Genomic DNA, 22,349 nt, shown 5'->3' with positions numbered 1-22,349 from the left:
ACTTATTCTACAGAACACTCAGATTTAATACATTTTATACATTATATATATATATATATATATATATATATATATATATATATATATATATATATATATATATATATATATATATATATATATATAAAAAGTTGGAGAAACCTAATAGTAAATTAGTAAATACTTGTTCTACATTATAAACTTAATGAATTTCAAGTTGGAGAAATCTAATGTTGAAATACTTTTACCACAAGCACTATACTTACTCCAGACAATATATTATATATGTGCATATATGAGCAATGCAGTGTTTTAATGCTTATCCTACAAAACACAACAATACACATATATATGTATATATGTGGTGAAAAACAACACCAGCGGCCAATGTACAATCGGGTTGGCATTTTATCTACCATCTGTGCACAAGCGCTGTATTGATTTTGTCCCACATATAGACAAAGTCCCTCCAATCTGCAGCCTGCATAGACAAATGTTATATTGAGAACCAGGCTGTATAGAGGAAATATAAGAGCTTAAATTAGCAGACGGTCAAACTGAGTTTGGTTTATTTTTAAGTCTGTTTGAACTTAGTACTTGGTTTCTTTATTGTCGAACTAGTTCGGATGTGTGGTGAATATGTTTATGAGAAATGGTAGGAGGGGAATACTGTCTTAAATACCACAATGTATTAATAGATTTTCATCCAAATTGTTCAGAAATGTGAGTTAGGAGACATTTGATGTTTCGCAAACAGACTGTTCAGGGGATTAACTGTTGACAGATGGGTGAAGCATGGGTGTTTGGTTGGACTGCATATACAGAACCAAAAAAGTTAGGGATCATGAATATTTTTGGGCATATGTTTATGAAATTGTGTGCTCAAGTCTTCACTACAAAACATATCCCCCAAAACATTGATGATCCCTTGTTCATTATGTATGGTGTAGTATATCAACTAAGGAAAGTGAGTGAGGTTTTATGCCACTTTTAGCAATATTTCAACTATATCACAGCGGGGGACACCAAGAATGGGCTTCACACAGGCTACCCAACTGCTTCAGTAAAGAATGTGGCGGTCGGGTAGCCTAGTAGTTAAAACGTGTCAAATTGAAGACCCAGGTTCGAATCCTGACATGGGTACAATGTGTGAAGCCCATTTCTGGTGTCCCCGCCGTGATATTGCCTCACTCACTCACTCACTCACTCACTCACTCACTCACTCACTCACTCACTCACTCACTCACTCACGAAAGGGAACACTATTCATAAAGGCACTTGGGGACTTTAAGATGATGAGGGTGGTGTTCGGTAGTCAGACTGGTGGGGGTGACATTCTAATAATTTATCTGTTATTGTCTGCTACATATCTCACAACACTCCATAAACCATCTGACAGTGATGAATTTTTGTTGTTGATTCCCTTTCCTTCAGTGGATGTGTGACAAGGATTTGGGATAATAAGAAATGACATTACAACAATGTACTGGTCATGTCATATTTTCGTTACAGACCATACATACCAAGTTTCCTGAATGTGACATTAAATAATACTTAGCTTAAAGCCTAGTCTGTGTCAGTCCATGAACCATATTATTTTCCCTTTTGCCCAGAAGCCCTTACTGTAAAGATATAGGTCTCCCATCTCCAGGGATGAGAATCATCTCAGGATCCACAAATTTTCGCGAATTTTAGTGACCACAAATTTGTTAAAATCTGATGGCTTCCCCCATAAACACCCCCAAATTATGGACGACACTCAATTGCAAAGAAGTTTCAGCTGAAAAGGAAAATATGCATTCTCATCCCTGCATCTCACTTGTGCTCCTTTAGAATTTAAATGGAGTTATTTGTTTCTATCAAGTGTTTGTCTACTTGTCTACCTCAAATAGTCATTTTGATTATTTAGTAATGTTGCAATGAATATTCAGATTTGATTTAACTTTATTTTTTATCACTATTCATAGTATGTACTTGCATGTTCAAAGTTGTGTCCTAGGGATCATTTGTAAGTACCGTATTTGACGTAGTAAGCGTAATTAGAAATAGGGGGCTCTAGTTAGAATATAATTTTGGTGAGAAAAAAAAAAACAGTGTTGAAAGATTGTAAATTTTGAGGTTTATGGTGACAGCCTGAAATGATACAAAAGAAACGTTGGTGCGTATTATACACAACAGATATATTTTCCAGAATTTAAATGCCCATAATTAAGGGTGCAGATAACAAACACACAAGTGCGTATTTTACACAAATAAATAAGTCTTGTGTAAATTGATCAATTGGAAGGGGTGATAATTGGGATAATGTTCACTAGCCAATATATTAGCAAATATCGCTTATTTGAGCTGGGCGCTTATTACTTCGAATACGGTAATTGTTTTTGGCATATTATAACTGATGATGGTTCATGAACTGCAAGGAGAAGTGCATTTACAGAGGATAACATAACAAATATTTAATTACAAGTATGTTTTTGTTTCAGAGATTGTTTTTGAGATTGATAGCAAAGTGAACACACTGAACCCTAATACTCAGTCTAAACACCCCCAATACATATTGTAATTTAACATTATGCTATTTCTAAGAAGGCTGAAAATGATTCATTGATTCATAACTAATAATGATTTATTGACTGAAATACTAATGGTCTGAGAGTTAAATAACATGTGACGGAAATATGAAGGTCAGACTGGCACTAATTTATTACCTGCCCAAGGTCAAACAGAAACCAGGGCAGTGACCAAAACATGTTTACCAACACACCAAACTTCCTGGTTTGAGGCCAGGGGAGATATATATATAGATGTTTGTGCATATATTTTAAGTCTATGCAGGATGCTTAAAAAAAACCTGAATTTATATCTTGTTTGCGGGTTTTATAAAGAAATTATTTTAGACCTTGTTAACATGGTTTGCATGTAGCTGGTAACTTTGCTGTTAAACCACATAGGTTTTCTGTAGTAGTGGAGGTTCAATGTGTATTTTATGCAGATTACGAGTAAGTTAGTGAGTTAATGTTTTTTTAAATTACTGTCAGTAATTTGTTTTAGGCCCCAGTCAGTAATGTTTCAGCCTATGCCATCATGGTGGCGGCAAGGGAACAACACTTATACTTATACTTAGAACACTACAGTATTGTGAAATATTAAGTTACAAGTATGAAAGAAGTGATAAAGAGACAACCTGGACCTCCACGCTCATCTGTTCACTCTACAACCACTCACCCTCTCACCCGCTTCCTCATCCACTCACTCACTCACTCACTCACTCACTCACTCACTCAGAAGGATGTCAGATGTGATGATTTTGATGTTTCAGGCGTTTGAGGTTGCGGAGCGTGAGTTGGCGATCCCGGCGTTGTTGGAGGCGCAGGACATGGTTGAGATCCGTGTGCCAGACAAGCTGAGTGTCGTCACCTACGTGTCCCAGTACTACAACTACTTCAAGGATGCCCCACAGTGTGAGATACTTACACAAAGTCCTTGTCAGCGTAGGAGTGATTTGGCTGACTGTCCATCAAAATCAATTCTCTTTTTTGTATGGATGAAACCATTTTGATATCTACTGTCATAATGGGACAAAGTTGTACTTCAAAATTAAATTGTGCCTAAACTTTTTATCAAGATTTCAAATCTAAGGCCAAAGGTCTGAAACTTGTAGGTCAGTATTTTTACAGTATTTAAAAACAAAGGCGGCAGTGTGTCTAACTATCCTAAGTGACATATACTGTGGTGTATGAAACACTAAATTGCCAAACTCCATGTTGGTGGACCACATTCCCTATAACACTGGGACAATGTCTTCAACAGCAGCAACTAACATCACTATTTCCTGCCCAATCAGTAGGTGGACCAGGTGTGACAGCCAAGCAGACGTCAAGCAGTTCACACAAGAGATCCCCTGCTGTTCAACCAGTGACTGGGCCAGAAATCAAGCGGTTTGCTCCAGCCAATGATAGGAATGTGGAATCCGTAAGTACAGCGGCATATAAGTCCTCAATATGGAATGAAAATGTTCTTCTTTATTTCCAAGTAGATGGGAATAAGTGTTCATTGCAAGGAAATTACGTTTTTGTCATATTTCTCCCTGAAATGTGTACAGTGAAACTCATTCTTCCTAATGGTATCGTTCCATGTGAAATCATCTCCAGGTGAACAAATTTCCTGAGGAACTAATCATGGCTACGATGTAATATCCCTTTTATATCAAATATCTCTTTCTGTAATATGACCCTCTCTGCTATATGATAATGTGGCTTTATAGCATCAAGTAACTCCAGCCCACAGCGCCATTTTGTATTGACATATCTACACATTCTCAACATTAATACTCCAGATTTGTTTGCTTGTTGTTTAATGCCACACTCAGCAATATTCCAGCAATATGACTGTGGTCTGAAAATAATCATGTCTGGACCAAACCATCTAGCGATTGACATCATGAGCATCGATTCACGAAATTGCGATACAATGGCAAGCATTCAACCAAGTCACTGAGCCTGGCCACTCGATCCATGTACTTGCCTCTTGTGACCTCCTCCAGTGGTAGTGCGTCCGCCCAGAGAGCAGAAGGTCAGGGGTTCAATCCCCATCTGCGTCTTACCAAAAGACGTTAAAAGGTGGTACTTGATGTTACCTTGCCATGCGCACGCACATACACACACACACGGAGAGAGGTATGTTGAAGTACGTTTTTGTCAGTTGTTGGTGTTTTTGTAATGCAGGCAACACCCAAGAGAAGCGAGGAAGCCAAGAAGACCAGCACTCTGGGAGATAAGTGTGTGATATGCAACAACAAAGTATATTTGCTGGAACGACAAATTGAAAATGGCAAACTCTACCACAGATCCTGTTTCCGCCATAGTGAGCTCTCCCCAACAGCCAAGGTTTTTAAATCATCCCTCTCCTCACCTTCTGACGACTTTGCAAGTAAAGCGAAAGTGCGTAAAACTGATGAAAGTCCCTCACGGGCAAAGTCAAATGGACTCAAGCATGTGGAAACATCTCAGAACAGTAAAAGTGACCCAACTAAGTCCTTGTTTTCAAATGATAATAGATCACAGCCAACTACTGCAAGTGAAACACCATCATCCAAACCTGATCCATTGTTGGAACGGTTGAAAAGCAGGATGGAAGTTGACAAGAAAGAAAGTGAAGTTCCCAAGTATAAGAAGAATCGACCTCTCATTTTACAAACGGGCACAAAGGAGTCTGATGATAGTAAGAAGGCTGAGCCTCCCACGCCAACATTCAATGCAAAGAAGTTTGACAAACATGAATTTGGTTTTCTTTCAAAGAATAAAGAATCAAATACGAAGGCTGAAGAATCAAAACCAAAAGAAACTAAGTCAGGGTTCCTTACCTCTAAAACAGAACCATCTAAACCTACAGAGACAAGTAGTAAGACAGACTTTCCTGTGCCAAAGTCAAGGAAGTTTGGGGTTAAGGAAACTACGAAAGTTGAAAAAATGGACACATCCGAACCTTTTGGAGCAAAGTTAAAGCATGTCTCTCCAACACCTGTTAAAAAGACATTTGAAAAAAATAATGATAACTCCAAGAAACCTGACCAGGTGAAACCTAAATCACCTGGATTTGGGAAAAAGTTGTTAATATCCCATAAGTCTCATGCCAAAGATAAGGTGACCACACCCGACTCTCCCCCTCCTCCTCTCCCATCATCACAGCCCCCAAGTAAACTCACCACCAAGTACACCCCACATACAGAAGCTGCTCCCCCTGTGCCCTCGTCAATGCCCCCATCCTTCCCCTATAAATCAAGTAACATCACGGTCAATCTTTCCACCACCACCACCAGCTCCACTAAACCTACAAACAAGGTGGGCATTCTCAAAACCACCACCACCAATGTTCCCAAAGGCACTACTAGTGTCCCGAAGGACACCACCACCAATGCAGCACCCCTTAAACCACCCAGGTTATATATAGCAGACGGTAGGTCCGAGAGTCCCATGGATGTGGATGAGGCGTTACATAAGGCGTCACAACCAAGACCTGGGTCTGAACCTGTTGCAGTGCTTGTCAATCCCACTGAGAAGAACCCTGCTAAGGAAAAGAGGGTTTTAGGGGGACTGTTAGCAAGTCTAGCTAATGTTCGACAGAGTAAAACAGATGATGTGACATCGCCAACAGACAATTCATCAAATAAAATGCCCCCTGTTGCTAAGTCTAGTACAGAGGTGAAAAGAGAACCAAATTCAAATAGACCAAAGAGTGAGTCTGCACTTCCGAAATCTAAAGTTGAATTAAGTGTTGCAAAAACAAAGGTTGGTGCTGATGTGTCAAAGAAAGAGGTCAGTGATGGGAAAAGTAAGTCCCCTTTTTCATTTGTTTCGGATAAGATAGGAATATTCAAAAAGGATGAAAATAAGGAAAGTGCTGGCATAATTTCAAAAGGTGAACACAGTTCTAAAGTCACAGACACTTCTTCAAGCAGAACAAGTGCAATATCTTCCAGTGTAAATTTGACATCTGGTGCTGAGAAGTTAAAATTGAAAGACACAAGTAAGCCTAAACCAGAGGAGAGTGTGCCAAGTTGGAAGAAGGATACAGGTTTGAAGGAGCTGAAATCAAATAGGAACAATTTGCTGCAGGACAGTAATGTTTCGAGTAAAGGCTCTGACAATGTACCATCTTGGAAAAAAAGTGATTATTCAAAGACAAGAGGATCTGATCTGCTGCAGGATAGCAAGTCAGAGCAGAAGTCTAAGTCAGAAGCATCAGACCAGGTTCCTGCATGGAAACAGAGATTGCACGATAAAGATCAGCATAAATCAGACTTACTGCTGGACAGTAATGCTAAACACAAGTCTGAGCCTGTTGCCGGCGACGACACTCCTCCATGGATGAAAGCTTTAGAGAAACGAAAAGCTGAAAAGGCAAGGCCAAAATCAGTAGATGTTTTGTTAGAAGAGTCTGCCTCTAAACAGGGCAAATCCGATCTGGTGGAAATGAGGGTGAAGCCTAAAGATGAGCAAGGTTCCCCAGGTTTGAAAGAAAGAGCAAAGTCGGCCAGTATATTGGATGACTCGACAGCGAAGCCAACATGGCAATTGGAGGCACAGAGACGATTGGCTCACAATAAGCAAGCATTTGTTGATCCAGAAAAAGGTAAGGTTGCAACTTCAGACTCGGCTGACTCTAAACCAGTGCAAACTGCTCCTCAGAAGAAGCCTAGGACATCCCACCCAATCAGCGACACGCCTGTACGACCGCCAAGGCTAAAGATTTCAGCCAAACCAGTCAGCCCTCCTCCCAGTCCCACAGCTCCTGTCAGACAGCTCAAAAAGATCTCAATTGGTGATGGTATTGAGTTTAACTCCACTGAGAAGAAGAACAAGGAGCTACCATCACCATTGAAGACTCCACCTCCACGGCCCCCTGCTCCTAGAGGAAGTCCTTCCAAGGTAACAGCCATTGAAAATGACTCTTTGATTATTTTCATGAAATCTCATTTTCATTGACTAACCAGTCATGACTCTATTAGTCGAACACTCTTTCTGTATTTAACCAGCCTGAGACAAAATCCACATTCAAAAAATATATTTAAATAAGTTTAATTCTATTTTTATGACACTGTAAAAATACTAAACAAACTGCACTTTAATCAGAATAGCATATGTTTTCCATCTCTAAATTGACTGACCCAATGGGACACTTTTATGCCAAATGAAAATCAAAACTATTAAGCTACACAAACATATTTAGTATCATTCTACAAGCTTCCCAAGCTTACTGATTAGCATAAATCTGGAAACCATGAAATATAAAAGTGTGGCCTTTTCTCCAAAAATGTGCTGTCGATCTTTACTATAACAGTGAAAATTACACACAGTCGATTTTTATGTATATGCTGCTGACTGTGATGTGAAACAATTGACTTAATGTTCCTCATCTAGTCCTCTACATTGTGTTTTTCTCCAACATGTCCTCAGACTGTCAGTCCAGGCCGAATGTCTCCTGCCATCATCCAGAAACAGCTTGACGACATTGATAAAAAACTAAATAACCTGGAAATGAGAGGACGAGATTTGGAGGACTCAATCCGTAACGGTAAATATCGCCTTAGTAACCCGAACATTGCCATCCCAGTTTTACATCCTTCATTGTTATTCCTCCCATGTTGAGTGTTGACCGTTGTGCCGATGTTGGTTGTGCATACTGTTAAGACTAATAACTCTACCATCTTACTGCCTATAGCTTTTCCTTTGCTACATTATCAGCAGAATATTATTAAATATTAATTTGTAATTCTTCGATATTGTTTTTCAAGGTTCAGGGTAAAAATATTTGTTTTCATTAGTTACATATACCTATCATAATTGCACAATGCAAACTGAAGATATGTGTTAATTTCGAACGTGATACTAAACTGACTTTTGTAGGTAAGACATTTTGATGTTTAATGTTCACAGTAGCATGATTTTTATTAGGTTAGATTAATGTGATTTTGTTTGAATTCTAATAACACCAAGTTTGTTTAAAGATACGACCATTGCCTTACATAACATGGTAGGTTATTTAGCGCAATAGTGTATAACACCTAGTTTTTGTGTATCACCTGCCCTAGCCTAACACTAACCTCTCAGTAGATACACCATTGTTTGAGAATGCCAACTGCAGTTCTTTAACAAATAAACTTATAATCAAAGCTGTATGCTTTTATTGTTTGTATATGCAAGAATTACTGTGACACGTTCATTCTAATTAACATACAGCAGACATGAATGCAACTTGTCTTTTAAGTGAAAAGAATATGATGACAGTTGAATATGTGATACACAGGCTAATTCATCCAAACATTTTGAAAGCAAAATTACTCAAAGCTCTGTTACAATTTCCTATAAACTCTCAAAGTTTTGTTATACTGTAACAGCTAGTGTATACAGAAATAAAATTAAAAGGAAATGTTAATGACTACAAAAGATTAAAGTTCATTCATTCATTCATTCATTTTGAATTATTATCAATTCACAGTAGAGTCACAGTTTTTAATAGTTATTTGTCTTTCTACCTTTCATTTTTTTATATATTTTTTTAATATATTTTCTTGTTCTTTACTTTGATCTGCTGTTTTTGACTTGAATATCTCAACATTCTGCTGTACGTTGGTTGGTGTTTGTTATGAAAACTTCTTGCCAGTCATGCGATCATCTGTTATAGGCTCACCATGTTGGAAGATGCAGACCGACATGCATGATAATCTCATCTGACGCTCCGTGCCTAATACGCCTGTTAACCTAACGAATTTCATGTGCTATTCTAACCTTTCAGATCAGAGAGGCAAGAAGGAGAATAAGTTGATTTTCCTGGGGTAACCATTTTCATCAGTTGCTTTTTATGTTGTGTTTCCGGTAGTGTAATGGCATGACCGTATACAGCACTGAGGTACTGCAGACCTGGTGACAAGGTTATTACCTCCCTTTGTATCGTCATTACCCTTGTCATCCTTGTCATCATGTTGTCATGTCATCATTGTCATCCCATGTGTCATCCCATGTGTCATCATGCCTTAAGAATAGACTCATTTCATTTCATCATCATAATCAAAACAATCTGACAATCATACAAAATACTGCCAATTGTATATTTATTTCAATTTTTATGTTTTTCCATACAATGCTTCGTTTAACCTCACCCAGGAAATAACCCCACCTCAACCTGTGTATTTTGGTTTTTTATTCAATGGCCAGTATCTTCGGTTGGAATCCAAGGAGTACTTTGTTATGGTTTCTTCATTTTTTGCATTTTACCCAGGCCTTATTGTTTTCTAACTCTTTTTACATATTGTGTGGAATAGTCATGCCATCTGTTTTTTGCTTTGTGAGTAGTATGAATGTTCTGTGTAGTTTTAAGAAACATGCCTTGACATTGTTGTTAATCTGTTTGCAATTTACATATTATTTTAATAAAAGTGAGAATAAAGCTGAAAAGGTAGTGTATTTATTATGTGCAATTGTTCATGTATGACTTATGATGTAAACTGCAATGTTTTTAACTTGTGAAATTTGTATTTGAATTCTTTTGACCAAGTTCTTGTGATGTATGTACACATGCATGTAAACACACAAGGTTATGTACATTATAGCACACAGTGAAGAGATCAAATATATCTCCCTTCTTTCTAAACTTTTCTCAACCATTTAACCACACTTGGTTTCTGTACTTCCAATACATATCTATGGCACTAACTCCAGTTTCAAAATTCCCCTAACAAGTCTAGACTGGGTATGGACAATAATTTGAATGGATTTTATTGGGCATTATGATAGGAACCAGAAAAAAGTATTTGGGTTCAGCTATCAGAAATATTTACCTCATGTAATCATTTCTTAAACAGTGGCTGTGTCGGCACTGAATCTCTAGATATGCATGGAAAATATGTCATACCTGTATCTTACTTCCTGTGTTATACTAGATACTAAATTATTATTTTGGTATGAATGAGTATAAGTATAGCTCGGTATGTTCTCTCGTGAGTTAGTGAGTATATGCATGATAGAAACTGTCAGTATGACATTCTCTGCATGAGTTTCACTTTTGGAGTATCTTGATAGTTTCTGCTGTGAACGATCTAGTCATATTTTGATCTCATTATTGAAGAACTTTCATAGAAACAAGATATTTGGAACAGCAGTTTCTCCCTGTTGAAAGATTACTTGAAGTTCCACATAGCACCGTTAGCTTGTATCCCATATCCTAAGACTGTCCTATCATTCTTCTTCACTGAATTATCCAAAATTCTACGTGTAAATAACATAATATTTATGGTTGACGAGTCATTATTTTAATGTAATACATATACCTTTCTATAATCGTCTGTAGAAATCCCAAGTGTAATGCTTGGATAATCTGAACATAGTCTGGATGTATCTAGAGATGCCCTCCCCGTCCTCCCTTCCACCATCACGCTGACTGTCTGCACAGTGACTGACACAAGTGTCCAAGACTTCCCGCAGACATGCACACTGTCCATGTGTCAAACCATTGAGCATCATCGTGACACTGACACCAAAGAAAGTCTTAAAATTTCTTGTTTTCTTTACTGATAAAAAAACTTTGTTCAAAGTCTCATTTCAAGTCTGCAAACTGATATGCTTTTTCATATACAGCTTGAGACTAAGGGAGATAACAACTATGTGCACAAAATGATTGCCTCTAAAAAATATATGGATATTTGGTGACAACAATGTGTTATATTAGTAAAATGGTATTTTGTGTGGCTCAGTGGTTTCCAACTTCTTGGCTTGATTGACAGCTGTGACATGTCTGTGTGACAAAGGTTCAGTTTTAGCATCTGATTTTGTTTTTCAGTGGATACTACTGACGAGGAAGATAATATGATGATTGAATGGTTCAAACTCATTAACTCCAAGAACGAACTGGTTCGCAAAGAGGCTGACCTTATATACATGTGAGTTCTAGTAATGGGTTGTGTTGTTTGATAGACACTGAATATACATGTCAACTCAGCTGAACTTAGTGCATGAGTGAAGCGTCAAGCAGAAATTCATTGAATTCATACAAGCATTAGAACATGGCTTAATAGCACATTGGTTTAGCAAAGCAATTTGTGAATTCACAATTTGTAAAGATTAGTTTTGCTGTCTCCTGTCCTGATGTCGCTAATAATTGCATAAGATCTTGTCCCACACCCAGTGACTCCATCTTTGCATACCTTGCCTAATGGAATGGGACATAATAACAATGTGGACTGTGCATTGTGGTCAGTTCAGGGGATGTGATGCCAAGTGTGTATGGAGCATCCCTTAGGTGTGCCAGAATCCAGTGATTGTGGGAAAAGAGGAATGAAACCCAAGTCACTCACTCACTCCAGTGATCATGGGTTCAAGTCACCAATTAGCCTTGATTATAATGTTTGTTTGTCAGCACATACCCATGCATGTGAGTTTCGTCAAAGTGGTAAATGTCTAAGGCATGCATCCCTCCCCCGTCAAGCTGAACTGACTGAAATAGTGTTCACTCACTGAGCAGATTCAATCAAATATTAAGTTTTAGGTGGGTACACAGGTCAACAGAAGCCACAGCAAGTTTCTGCTCTCTCAGGATGTTTATGATGGACTCAATGTAACACTATAAATGTTATGATTCACAGATCCAAACAGCAGGATCTGGAGGATGAACAGGAAGACATCGATGAAATGCTGAATTACCTTGTGATGATACCAGGTAACTAAGTAATAAAGCTTGTGTCCCTTCAGACAACATAATTTGGCAACATGATACAAACTCTGTGATTCCTTGGAACACCAAACCAAAACAAACTTGGCCTCCCTCAATTAAAGCCGACAGTCCTTGACACTTTGACACACAGACATGCTGTCAGCAGACAGCGACACATGAGATCACACAGTGTAACCACCCAGTCCTAATTTTGTTAAGGGGCCGTGGGGTAGCCTGATGGTAAAAGTGTACACTTGTCATGTCGATGATCTGGGTTTGATTCCCCTCATGGGTAAAATGTGTGAAGCCCATCTTTCGGTGTCCCCTGTCGTGATATTGCTGGAATATTGCTAAAAGTGGCATATGACAATACTCACTAACTAATTTTGTTCATCTCTTACTTTATCATGATGAGACCCTTTCTGAGGAATACTTAGAGACCAGTAGTCTGCTTCTTGTGGCTAAAGTGGAAAATAGATCCAGGCTTGGTGATACTGTTCATAGCATGTCATCGCATCCCAACTGTGTGATTTGTTTGGTTTGTTGTTCAATTCTACAATCAGCAATGTTCCAGCTCTATGCTGCAGTCTGTAAATAGTTTAATCTGGACCAGACAATCCAGTGATTGACATCATGAGCATTGATCTGTGGAATTATGATACGATGACATACATCAACCAAGTCAGCGATCCTGACCACCCGATCCCATCAGTCGCCTCTTACGACAAGCAGGGGTTGCTGAAGACATACTCAAACTGGGTCTTCATGGGTTCCGAACAGTTGGAGACATTGCTCATAATATGAACGTATGCTCATAATATGAACGTATGTTCTGGCCAGGACTAGATCATAGCTGCTATGATATTTCTGCTAGTCTGCTATGACTATGGCATCAAACAACATTCGCATCCTTACTTGTTTACACAGGCCAGAAACAAAAAGTTTATGATTTGTATTTCGTCAGAATCTAAGAAGACTAAAGCTCAGAAGAAGAGGGAAGCTGACCTGATAGAAAAGAAGTTGGCCATTGTCAACCAGCGCAGCAACATCATTGACAGCATCGACGAAGACAGGATCAGGTATGATACATGTTATTATTTCCCAGGATATGTACAAGTTTCAGTTAGGATGGAACCACATTAAGTGTTATTTCAATGACAATCCATCTTCCGGAAATAAATTCTTAAAAGATTCTTTCCATTTGTCTTTTAACAAATTTAGTTTGAAAAAAAGATCCCAACATTGTCCAATAAGGGAAGGGAAGTAACTCTTCAATTCTCATTCCAAGAAAAATTCCAGGCAGCAGTTTCTCTCTTTTGATTTGTTTTTGTTGTGAGTATATATTGATACAATGATTACTAAGATGTTGTTAAATGGTTTCAGATACAAGGAAGAAGACAACGACATTGCCATAATGTTAGAGGAGAAAGGTAAAGATATTTATAGGCAGATGTGATGGATGGATGTTCAACCACAGACGTTTAGCGGGATGAACAGGGCATGAAACTGCTTCAATTTTATTTAAACATGATGCTTTATAGGAGGAACCTCGTTACAGAAATTATTTTTAGAGAGGAGACTGAGCTTGTGTCAGCAATAGAACTTGACTTATCATACTCAACTTTAAAGGGACATTTCTGGTATTTCTTGATATTTACAGGAATGTCTCCATGAAAGGTTCAGTGGTATACTTGAGCTGAAATGATAACTAGTCACAATACAATATGTACCATGATACACCTTTTCTTAGTAAAATTGCTTGGACCTTTTTCTAATTTGAAATATAAATGGAAAACAAAAGCAAATAACTTTTCTTAAATCTGTTTTTTTTTTAAAGTCACATTTTCATGTTATTTTTAGACAACACCAATACATGATGAAACATGCTAAGACATTGATGAGAAAGCCAGAATGTCAGTCCGTTCAACATTGTCTACATTTGATGTGCAGATAGTTAATTAATTTTGGAAACCATGTAGCGATACAGAATTAAACCTTGTGGTGTATTGTATTGTTGACTTTTAGTTTTCGTTGCAAGGGTACATCGATGAATCATGTCAGCAGTCATGACATCACATGCAAGCTTCTTTAGTTCACTGCACAAGTAGGTTGGGCAGGGTGGGGTGAAGTTGATGTGAGAGGAAGGCGGAGGGTACAAATATAATATATTGAAGTTAAAAAACACCATCAACATGAGCTTCCAATGATATAGGTCATACTAATTTCATGCACTGAATATCCAGCTTGTCAAGAGTTGCATTTCTAAGCTGCCAAGTTTTTCTGAAGGTCTACAACTTCTGTCACTTCAGGCTTTCCTCCCACATCACACTGACTCCCCTAGATATAACTGAAATAAACCAACTCACTCACACACTGGATCTATCAAGTATTACAAGAGAAATAACTGCCTTCGTTTGGCATATCCACTTTCAAGATGGCCGCCATATCTCACCTGTCTGTTTTGTCTAAAGTGCGGAGAGGCAGACAAAGGCAGATGCGCCAAGGCTATGTTCAAGGTTGGATTCAGAGGTGGTGGGCATTCGTACGTGCCCTTATATGCCGTCAGTGGATTTAGGTAGTATTTCTAGTGCATGATGGTGACAGTTGTGCTAATAGCAGCATGATGGGTTTGGGTCTCATGTGTTTGTCAACAACGCTGTCATGTTGCCTTCTTCAACACTGCCATCTTATTTTTGTGATGATTCATCATACTTTAAAAGAAAATTTGGACTAAAGAATAGTTTTCGCTGTTTCATTTGAATTTGAAATTTGTTTTGTTAAAACCTCAGTATTACTGTTCTTGGTGCACCTTTCTCTGTCTAAACCTCATGTCTCTTGTGATCCATGACATGCCCAGGGTACTTATAACTGATGTCATTCATTTTATGTCAAGAAAGTTTAATCTTCACAAAGATGTTGTTTTCCTTCTCACAAGAATATATCATGTATATGTCTAATTTGTTTCTTCTTCATTCTTTAAATGATGAAATGGAAATGTAACTCTCTCAATTATCAAATGCTTGCTGTATATCATGGTATATACCAATAACATTATAATAATTATGTTTAAGCTGAGAACGTTTTAAGACCATTGTAACTATTTAGGAGAGTAGAATCTACAGTAAACTAAGGTTATAATGAACTCAAAGGGACCACTAAAGTTAGTTTGTTGTAAGCACATATACAGTATATGTACAGCATATGAACAGGACCAAAAAAACAGTTCTGTTAATCTCCCAGTTTGTTACATGCGTGTTTAGTATTAACATAGTTTACAGTATTTAAAAGTTCCAGCAGTAAGAAGCCATGGTCAAAGATGTAAAATTAAAAATATAAGTACTATTATGTAGTACTACTGTTTCATCTGTCGTGTCATCGTCAATACTTGAGAGGTTTGTATACACATCCATCACCTGTGAATAATACAGTGGGCGATCTGTGTTGTACTGGTTATGCGTCTGTATGTGGTTGGCTAATGAAATGAGGCCGTGTACAGCTCAGAGAAGTCAAATGAGCACTCGTCCATGCATGAACCCTACCATTGCCTCATATTGAAGCAATGTGTACAATCAACATCACAAGGCTATGGCAGGCTCGCTGACTTGGTTGATGCACTTCATCATATCCCAATTGCGTAGATCGATGCTCATGATGTCAGTCACTGGATTGTCTTGTCCAGACTCAATTATTTACAGACTGATGTCATATAGCTGGAATATTGCTGAGTGTGGCGTTAAACAAAACAAGCAAACACAAGGCTATGGAATATGTTGTTAAGCGAGAAGCATTGCTGTTTGAGCGATGTAAACTGACCGCTAATGTGGTCTGAGTACTAGCTGGTTTCCCTCGTTTGAACCAAGCCAGCTGCTACACTCCAAAGTTGAGGAACGTAGTGTATTCTAACCCGTGAAGTAGTGACCATGTGCTGTTCAAATTAACATCATCACTGACAAAGCTGCAGATGAGTATGCAAACAAGAACTTATTATAAGCAAACAATGTTGAATGTGTGCTTCAGAACTTCATCAAATGCTGCATTTACAACATAGCTGCTGTGTGCTTCTGCAATAATTACATGTACCATGCGTGTGTAATCATAGCAACCAATCTGTATGTTATAACACCAGTAACAGGACAAGTACTGGATGTATATGGACCGTTTCAATTCAGTCATGTAGAACTGTCCTTTGATATTGCCCTGCTGAATTCCGCAGCTAAACCTTCAAAACAATTTATATATTCTGCAACCAATTTTCCTAAATTCTGCACAAATTCTGCAATCTCTTTAACTATTTCTTATGAGTTGAATACTGTTTTGGGACAAATTAATCCATGATTTGTGAACTGACTGTCACAGCATGAAGCTGTGAGACATGCTTCATGTGATTTTCTCCGCGATAGGGACACTTCTGCATCAAGAGGACATTTCTGCAAAATATTCTGCAACCAGGTTTATGTAGAGTCCTAATCTATTTCATCCTCTTTTGTGCACATTTACATTTCTGTCTAAGTGGAAGGTGTCCCTTCTGTTTCTATTCTTCTGTTACACAGCACACAAACGTGCAGGTTTCTATCCCGTTATATATGGTGATGAATTTAGAGACATTGTTGGGGGCATGACATGACTCATGGTGTTTTAACAAACAAGTTAACAGTTAACTTTGTAGAGATTGAAACAGTACTGAAGAAAGGTGGTCAACAGTAATTTATAAATATTGTGGCCATTTTGTGAGCTGACCCCCATTGGATGACATTTAGATGGATTGCTCTGACCTGTTTTCTTATTAAATTCATTATTTTGGTCATTAATGCACAATTGCTGAATTAGGCTGGAATTTCTGGGCTTGGTTGTTGCGCCAACAGTGGCTATTACGAGTTATATCCCTTCTACATCACTCCTATTTACCAATTAGATTCCACTTCTCATATCATTTGCATTTGCTTCAAACAAAAAGGCGGCTCCCAGTCAAGAAGATCTGATCGATAATCAAAATCTATTTTGTGATAAGACGGGTCTTACTTCACAAAGTTCATCAAATCACATGAACACCTTGAACACATGAAAAACATGAAAAGTTTGCAGAATATCTGTTGGTGGTACACATGCTTTGCAAATCCTGCAATCGACCAATATCTCCAGGGCAGTTTTTGAACTGTGTGTCAATTTGTTACACGATTTTAGGTGGACTATGCATAAATTTGTTAGCCCAGCCAAAATATAACTCCATAATTCAAGCCTAGTTCGGCAAGGGTGGGAACTGGACTTTCATAGTTAACTCCCTGATGTATATTTTACACTGTATATGTTATGAAATGTAGAAATAATGGTTACACTTCACTGCTTATTTAAGGCCAGTATAAATTACAAGATTTCCCTTCAAAATAATGTCAGACTTTATGATAGCTGCCATTACTGGCATTCATCATTACTTTCATCTGTCTACACATCAGTGAGATGCTCTTCTTCAGTGTATTGTTGCTGATTTTGAGAAAAATAAATGGAAAAATATGAAGAGCCTTTTGTGTTACTTGAATGGACATTTGATGAAATTTGATTATTGTGGCTTAACATACTGATTGCTGTATTGACTGAATTAATGACACCAAATGAAATAAATTTCATTTATATATCAACAATTTCATGGCATTATTCCCAACATTAGATTTTAAAAGGAAGCTTAGAATAAAGTTTTTGAAATCAGTGTTCACAGCTGATCTAAATGTGAATCAGATTTTGTTATTCATATCGTCTGTCCATTTTTCTGTAATGGAGACATAATGTGGTTGTGAATGTTTGTGAAGTTTTTGCAAACCATTTATTTCTCTTCTTCAGGATTTTCCAAAGGCCACAAAGCAAAACAAGAGACGAAACCAAAGACAAGTGGCTTCATCCTGTATTAATGTGACAGTGGCAGTCTGTCCAACCTAGAGGGAAATGGAGGACAGGATTGATGCAAATGTGTCCTCTCCATATTGAACATGGTTAAAGGAGGGCTCCATTCATCCAAATAGGCTGGACATGCCTAATTGTCATTGGTTAGGCATAGATACTTAATTCATTTCCTGATTTAGCTGCAACAGAGCGTCTCCAGAACTACACACTTGAACCTGACCAAGAAGACCAGCTAATGTTTAGTTACCATTGTATGCAGTGTCAGGCCCATGTCACAGCCAGTGGTTTGCCTTATGGTTAATGCATAGTTCTGTTGGCAAGCAGCAGACATTGTGTGATGAACAATCCATGTCCACAGTAACATTGCCAGTATTTCTAAGAGAAGCAAGAAACATTAGTGACTCATAGAATGTTGGACATCTGCCAAAAGGTGCACCTTTCTGGGATATTTAAACATATTGATATGCACCTTGATCTTGCATTGACTCAGTGGTCATGGATGCACTATTAAGAGTACATCACAAGAACAATGGATAACACCACTCTACCAAGGAACAAGCCACATTTGTATTCGGCTTGTATCATCAAATAATCTTCACACTGACGTAAAAGGGAGATAACCCTGTATTTCAGGCCAAATTAATTTTGTTACTTCAGAGACCATAGTCAGAAAATTGTCTCTGGTTATTCATTTCACAGGTTTGACCTTCACTTTTTAGCGAATTTGCAACAACAAAAACAGAAGTAATGAATCCCATTACAGGAAATAATTGTGTTCAGTAATTTTGTGTCTAAATTGCATCAACATTTTGACTGTTTGGACTCTGGACAAGATCCACTTGTAGCGAGAGGAAAAGTTTTTCTTTTTCCAAAAAATATAACGTCAACAAGAAAATATGAAAGTAGGATTTGAGATTGTTGTTTTGTTGGGTTGTTTTATGGGGTGTGTTTTTTTTTCTTTTGGACTGCCAGTATCGTGGATATCAGTCAATAAAAGAAGTAATAAAATTATTCTGGCCCTAATACAGTGGGTGAGTGAGTGAGTTTGATTTTACGCCCCTTTTTAGCAATATTCCAGCACCAGAAATGGGCTTCACACGTTGTACCCATGTCGGGAATCGAACCCGGCTCTTTGGCATGATGAGCCAACACTTCAACCACTAGGCTGCCTGACCGCCCCATGTAAATACAGAGTAAACTTTGAAGTCCAGTTACTTTGTATTGCAGCCTTGTGGTTTACCCGTGTAGCTGATGACAAGTCAAGTCAGAATAATCATAATAATGTTTTAACGGAGGCCGGTAAAAGAAAAGATCAATTTTGATATTTAATGAAACACCAACACTGTTTGGCAAGTATGTGGTTAGAAACTAGTCATTACAAACTTATTTATGTCATAATACTAAACTGTCTTTCTGGACATTGTAACATTGCATTGGAATGCAAAAGACTTCAACAGATGCAATAAGGTACATGTATATGGGTTTTTTCAACAGTAATATAATCTTGAAATGACTAATGTTTTCATTTTATTGTGCTTCAACCTTATAGTGCTGTTATATATAGTATGTTTTTCTTATGTATCAAGACAATAGTAGTTGACTTCCAAAATTGAATAATTATTTATTATCTGTAGATGAGTTCATAAGTTATCAGAATTTTGCTGGTGCCCATTTTCATTGGCTTTCTTTTCGAAAATTCTGTTTGGTAGAAGTAATTCCATATTTTATGATCAAATGAACTTGACGTCACTCATTTGTATCAGTCATTATGAAATATGATGTTACTTCTGCGATATAGGAGTTTCTGGTTGGAAGACAATTCATTAGAAAATGGGCATTCTGACAATGTTTTGAACTATGATATATTAATGAATAAGGTATACTGCATTTCCATGTTATAATTTGGCATTATTTTAAATTGCATGAACAGTTTTAGCAGTGTTTTTTTTATTATTCTACTTGGATTACAGATTCAACCTAAATGTGCAATAAGTATAGAATTAAAGTTCAGTAATAAAAAAAGGGAAACATTTCATGCTCGTGCAAAGAAACACTGCAAGCAGGAAAAGAGGGACCAGAAAACTGTCATCAACATATCTCAACAAAACATTGAACAGTGTAATTAATCATTTTGTACACTAGACAGCATTTGATTCTTTTACTTTTAAATGTTCTCGCAGCTTCTCTTGTGGCTTAATCATCTGAAGTGTTCCACTTCAAACTGTTCAATACATATTGACATTTTGCGTTTTTCATTTAACCTAAACATGTCCCATGATCACATAACCAATGCCTTCTTCACAAGAGAGATGTGATGACCATTGAATAGATTCATGGTATTTATTCTAAAACAGTGCAGTGATCAAAATATTACACAATCAAATATATATTGAAGTATTATGCTATTAAACAGAATGCATTTCCATTGTACAAATATTGTTTAATACTGATATTATAGATTTATATCATTAATGCATGTAATTGCTTGAGCACTATTTAGTTTTAATTCTAAATCGGTTTTCTTAAAAGCAACATCTGTTTTAAATGCAACTGTTATCTGCATATACATGGCATTTTTCTTTTAGCAAATCAGTTCTAACAATATACCAAGTAATCGTTTGGAGTTACTCATCAAGTAATGGCTCATGCTGATTACTGAAATTAATAGGAAGTACCAGTATGTTTGATATAATGGGCCCCTAGTTCTGTCTCATATTGACTAGTCATTGTAATTATTTTTTCTGTAAACTGCTGAGAAGATACATTTAAATTTGAACTGTATGTTGTCTTATGAAATAGAAATGAAAGAAAAATAAAATGAGAAGTTTGTTATTTTGATTCCTTCATATGATAGAACATTGTGTATGTGTGGCAGTCAATAAGATACAGAATGGTTCAAATATTTAGAGTCAAAGAAATATAAGAATGATAAACATGGTCAAAGAAGCTGATTGCTGATTGTTTGAGTTGTGCCCCTTTGCAGTACAAGGATCTGTTGATAATTTATTCAAATCTGAATTTCCACAATTATATTCACTCACAATCTTGTGTGTAAGCTAGCAGTTTAATATATATATATAATATATCATATTGTGTTGGAAGCTATTCATTCTGTAATGGTGCTATGGTGTAAACTTTGGTCATATTTCTTGCCATATTGCTTGGCAAACTGCATAAAGCAAGAGCATTGATTGACATGATATCATTTGTACATATTTGCTCTTTTGACAATAAAATGTGTAATGATATTGAACTTTGTGTTTATTCCAACTCATAAATGTTTTGAGGTTGGTAATTTTAAATGTCAAGGTTTGGACAAATGGTCAGTTGTATAAATTTGACATTCATGCTCTTCTTGTATGTAGTATGTAGAAATTTCTTGGACATTAAGCATGTAAGAGTGAGTGTGACATCGCTTCAAACAGTATTTATGTCATCACATGGCAGGTGTTCGACATTTGATGAGGGCAAATTATCAGTTGACAGAAATATATAAAACAATTAGAGCTCTTATGGCCTACAAGGCTAAATGCCCTATTGTAATCATTCTGTTTATTTTTATTACTTATTATTCAGCCAATTTTTGTACCTAAAATGCCTATAAAAGAAACCAGAAGGTCTCCCAGTATGTTATCAGGGTCTGCAAGATCCTAAAAATCTCAAAAACAAAGGGCAGATGATTAATTCATTCAATTAATTCACTGAAAGCGACCTTTACCAGCAGCTATCCCAGAAACCAATAGTCTGATGGCTTCCAAATTTGGCATACAAGAGTGGCCCATCACATCCCATGACGCATCACAAAATTGCATCATGTTTCTCAGTATTTGTCTGCCGAAATCATCTGCTCTCTTCTTTGCAAATGACCTGCTCAAAGAAAGTATTGCAAATTGGCAGGAGGCATTAGCATTAGATCATTAGGATAAAGTGGCAACTCGTTCTTCTTGGACTACTTCAAAGGTACACGACCTCTCTGCTATGTTTCAAGCGAACCTTTCTTATTTCACATGTTTCAAGAACGAGTTCCAGGGTTTGTTTCCGATCTAGTGTCAAAAACATTTGCTTGGTCTCAATTACATCGTTTTTTAACCATCTGTAGTTCAGAAACCTGTCACTATTGAGTGTTCCAACAAATTGCAGACTCATAGCTCTCAACACTCAGGGGAAACATATAAAACATTGAAAGGAACATCTTTTAACCTATTGTTCCTCACCAGCTCATGCAATATAACTATCAAGAATGGCAGTTTTTAGTATCAACAGATGCCAGTAAC

At 37.3% G+C, this 22,349-nt stretch overlaps 1 protein-coding gene across 3 annotated transcripts in view; it reads left to right on the top strand.

The window, feature by feature from the left end:
* LOC139468230 (MICAL-like protein 2) overlaps positions 1-19,121 on the top strand; it is a 55,268-nt gene extending 36,147 nt beyond the window's left edge. For 2 of the 3 annotated variants that reach the window (XM_071250062.1, XM_071250063.1), the window contains exons 4-12: positions 3,299-3,440; positions 3,824-3,951; positions 4,704-7,406; positions 7,935-8,052; positions 11,314-11,413; positions 12,116-12,189; positions 13,148-13,262; positions 13,567-13,613; positions 18,016-19,121. In XM_071250062.1, coding sequence (XP_071106163.1) covers positions 3,299-3,440; positions 3,824-3,951; positions 4,704-7,406; positions 7,935-8,052; positions 11,314-11,413; positions 12,116-12,189; positions 13,148-13,262; positions 13,567-13,613; positions 18,016-18,083 — 3,495 coding nt within the window. In that variant the 3' untranslated portion in view covers positions 18,084-19,121. Of the gene's footprint in view, positions 1-3,298; positions 3,441-3,823; positions 3,952-4,703; positions 7,407-7,934; positions 8,053-9,273; positions 9,314-11,313; positions 11,414-12,115; positions 12,190-13,147; positions 13,263-13,566; positions 13,614-18,015 lie in introns of those variants that run through there. The other variant, XM_071250064.1, reaches the window with a different exon arrangement.
* The last annotated feature ends 3,228 nt before the right edge of the window (positions 19,122-22,349 follow it).

Source organism: Haliotis cracherodii, unplaced genomic scaffold (assembly GCF_022045235.1).
Source record: "Haliotis cracherodii isolate W230 unplaced genomic scaffold, xgHalCrac1.p SCAF_2, whole genome shotgun sequence".
Taxonomy (NCBI): Eukaryota; Metazoa; Mollusca; class Gastropoda; order Lepetellida; family Haliotidae; genus Haliotis; species Haliotis cracherodii.
The sequence above is the reverse complement of the archived record's forward strand: the minus strand, read 5'-3'. Positions and strand labels throughout refer to the sequence as shown.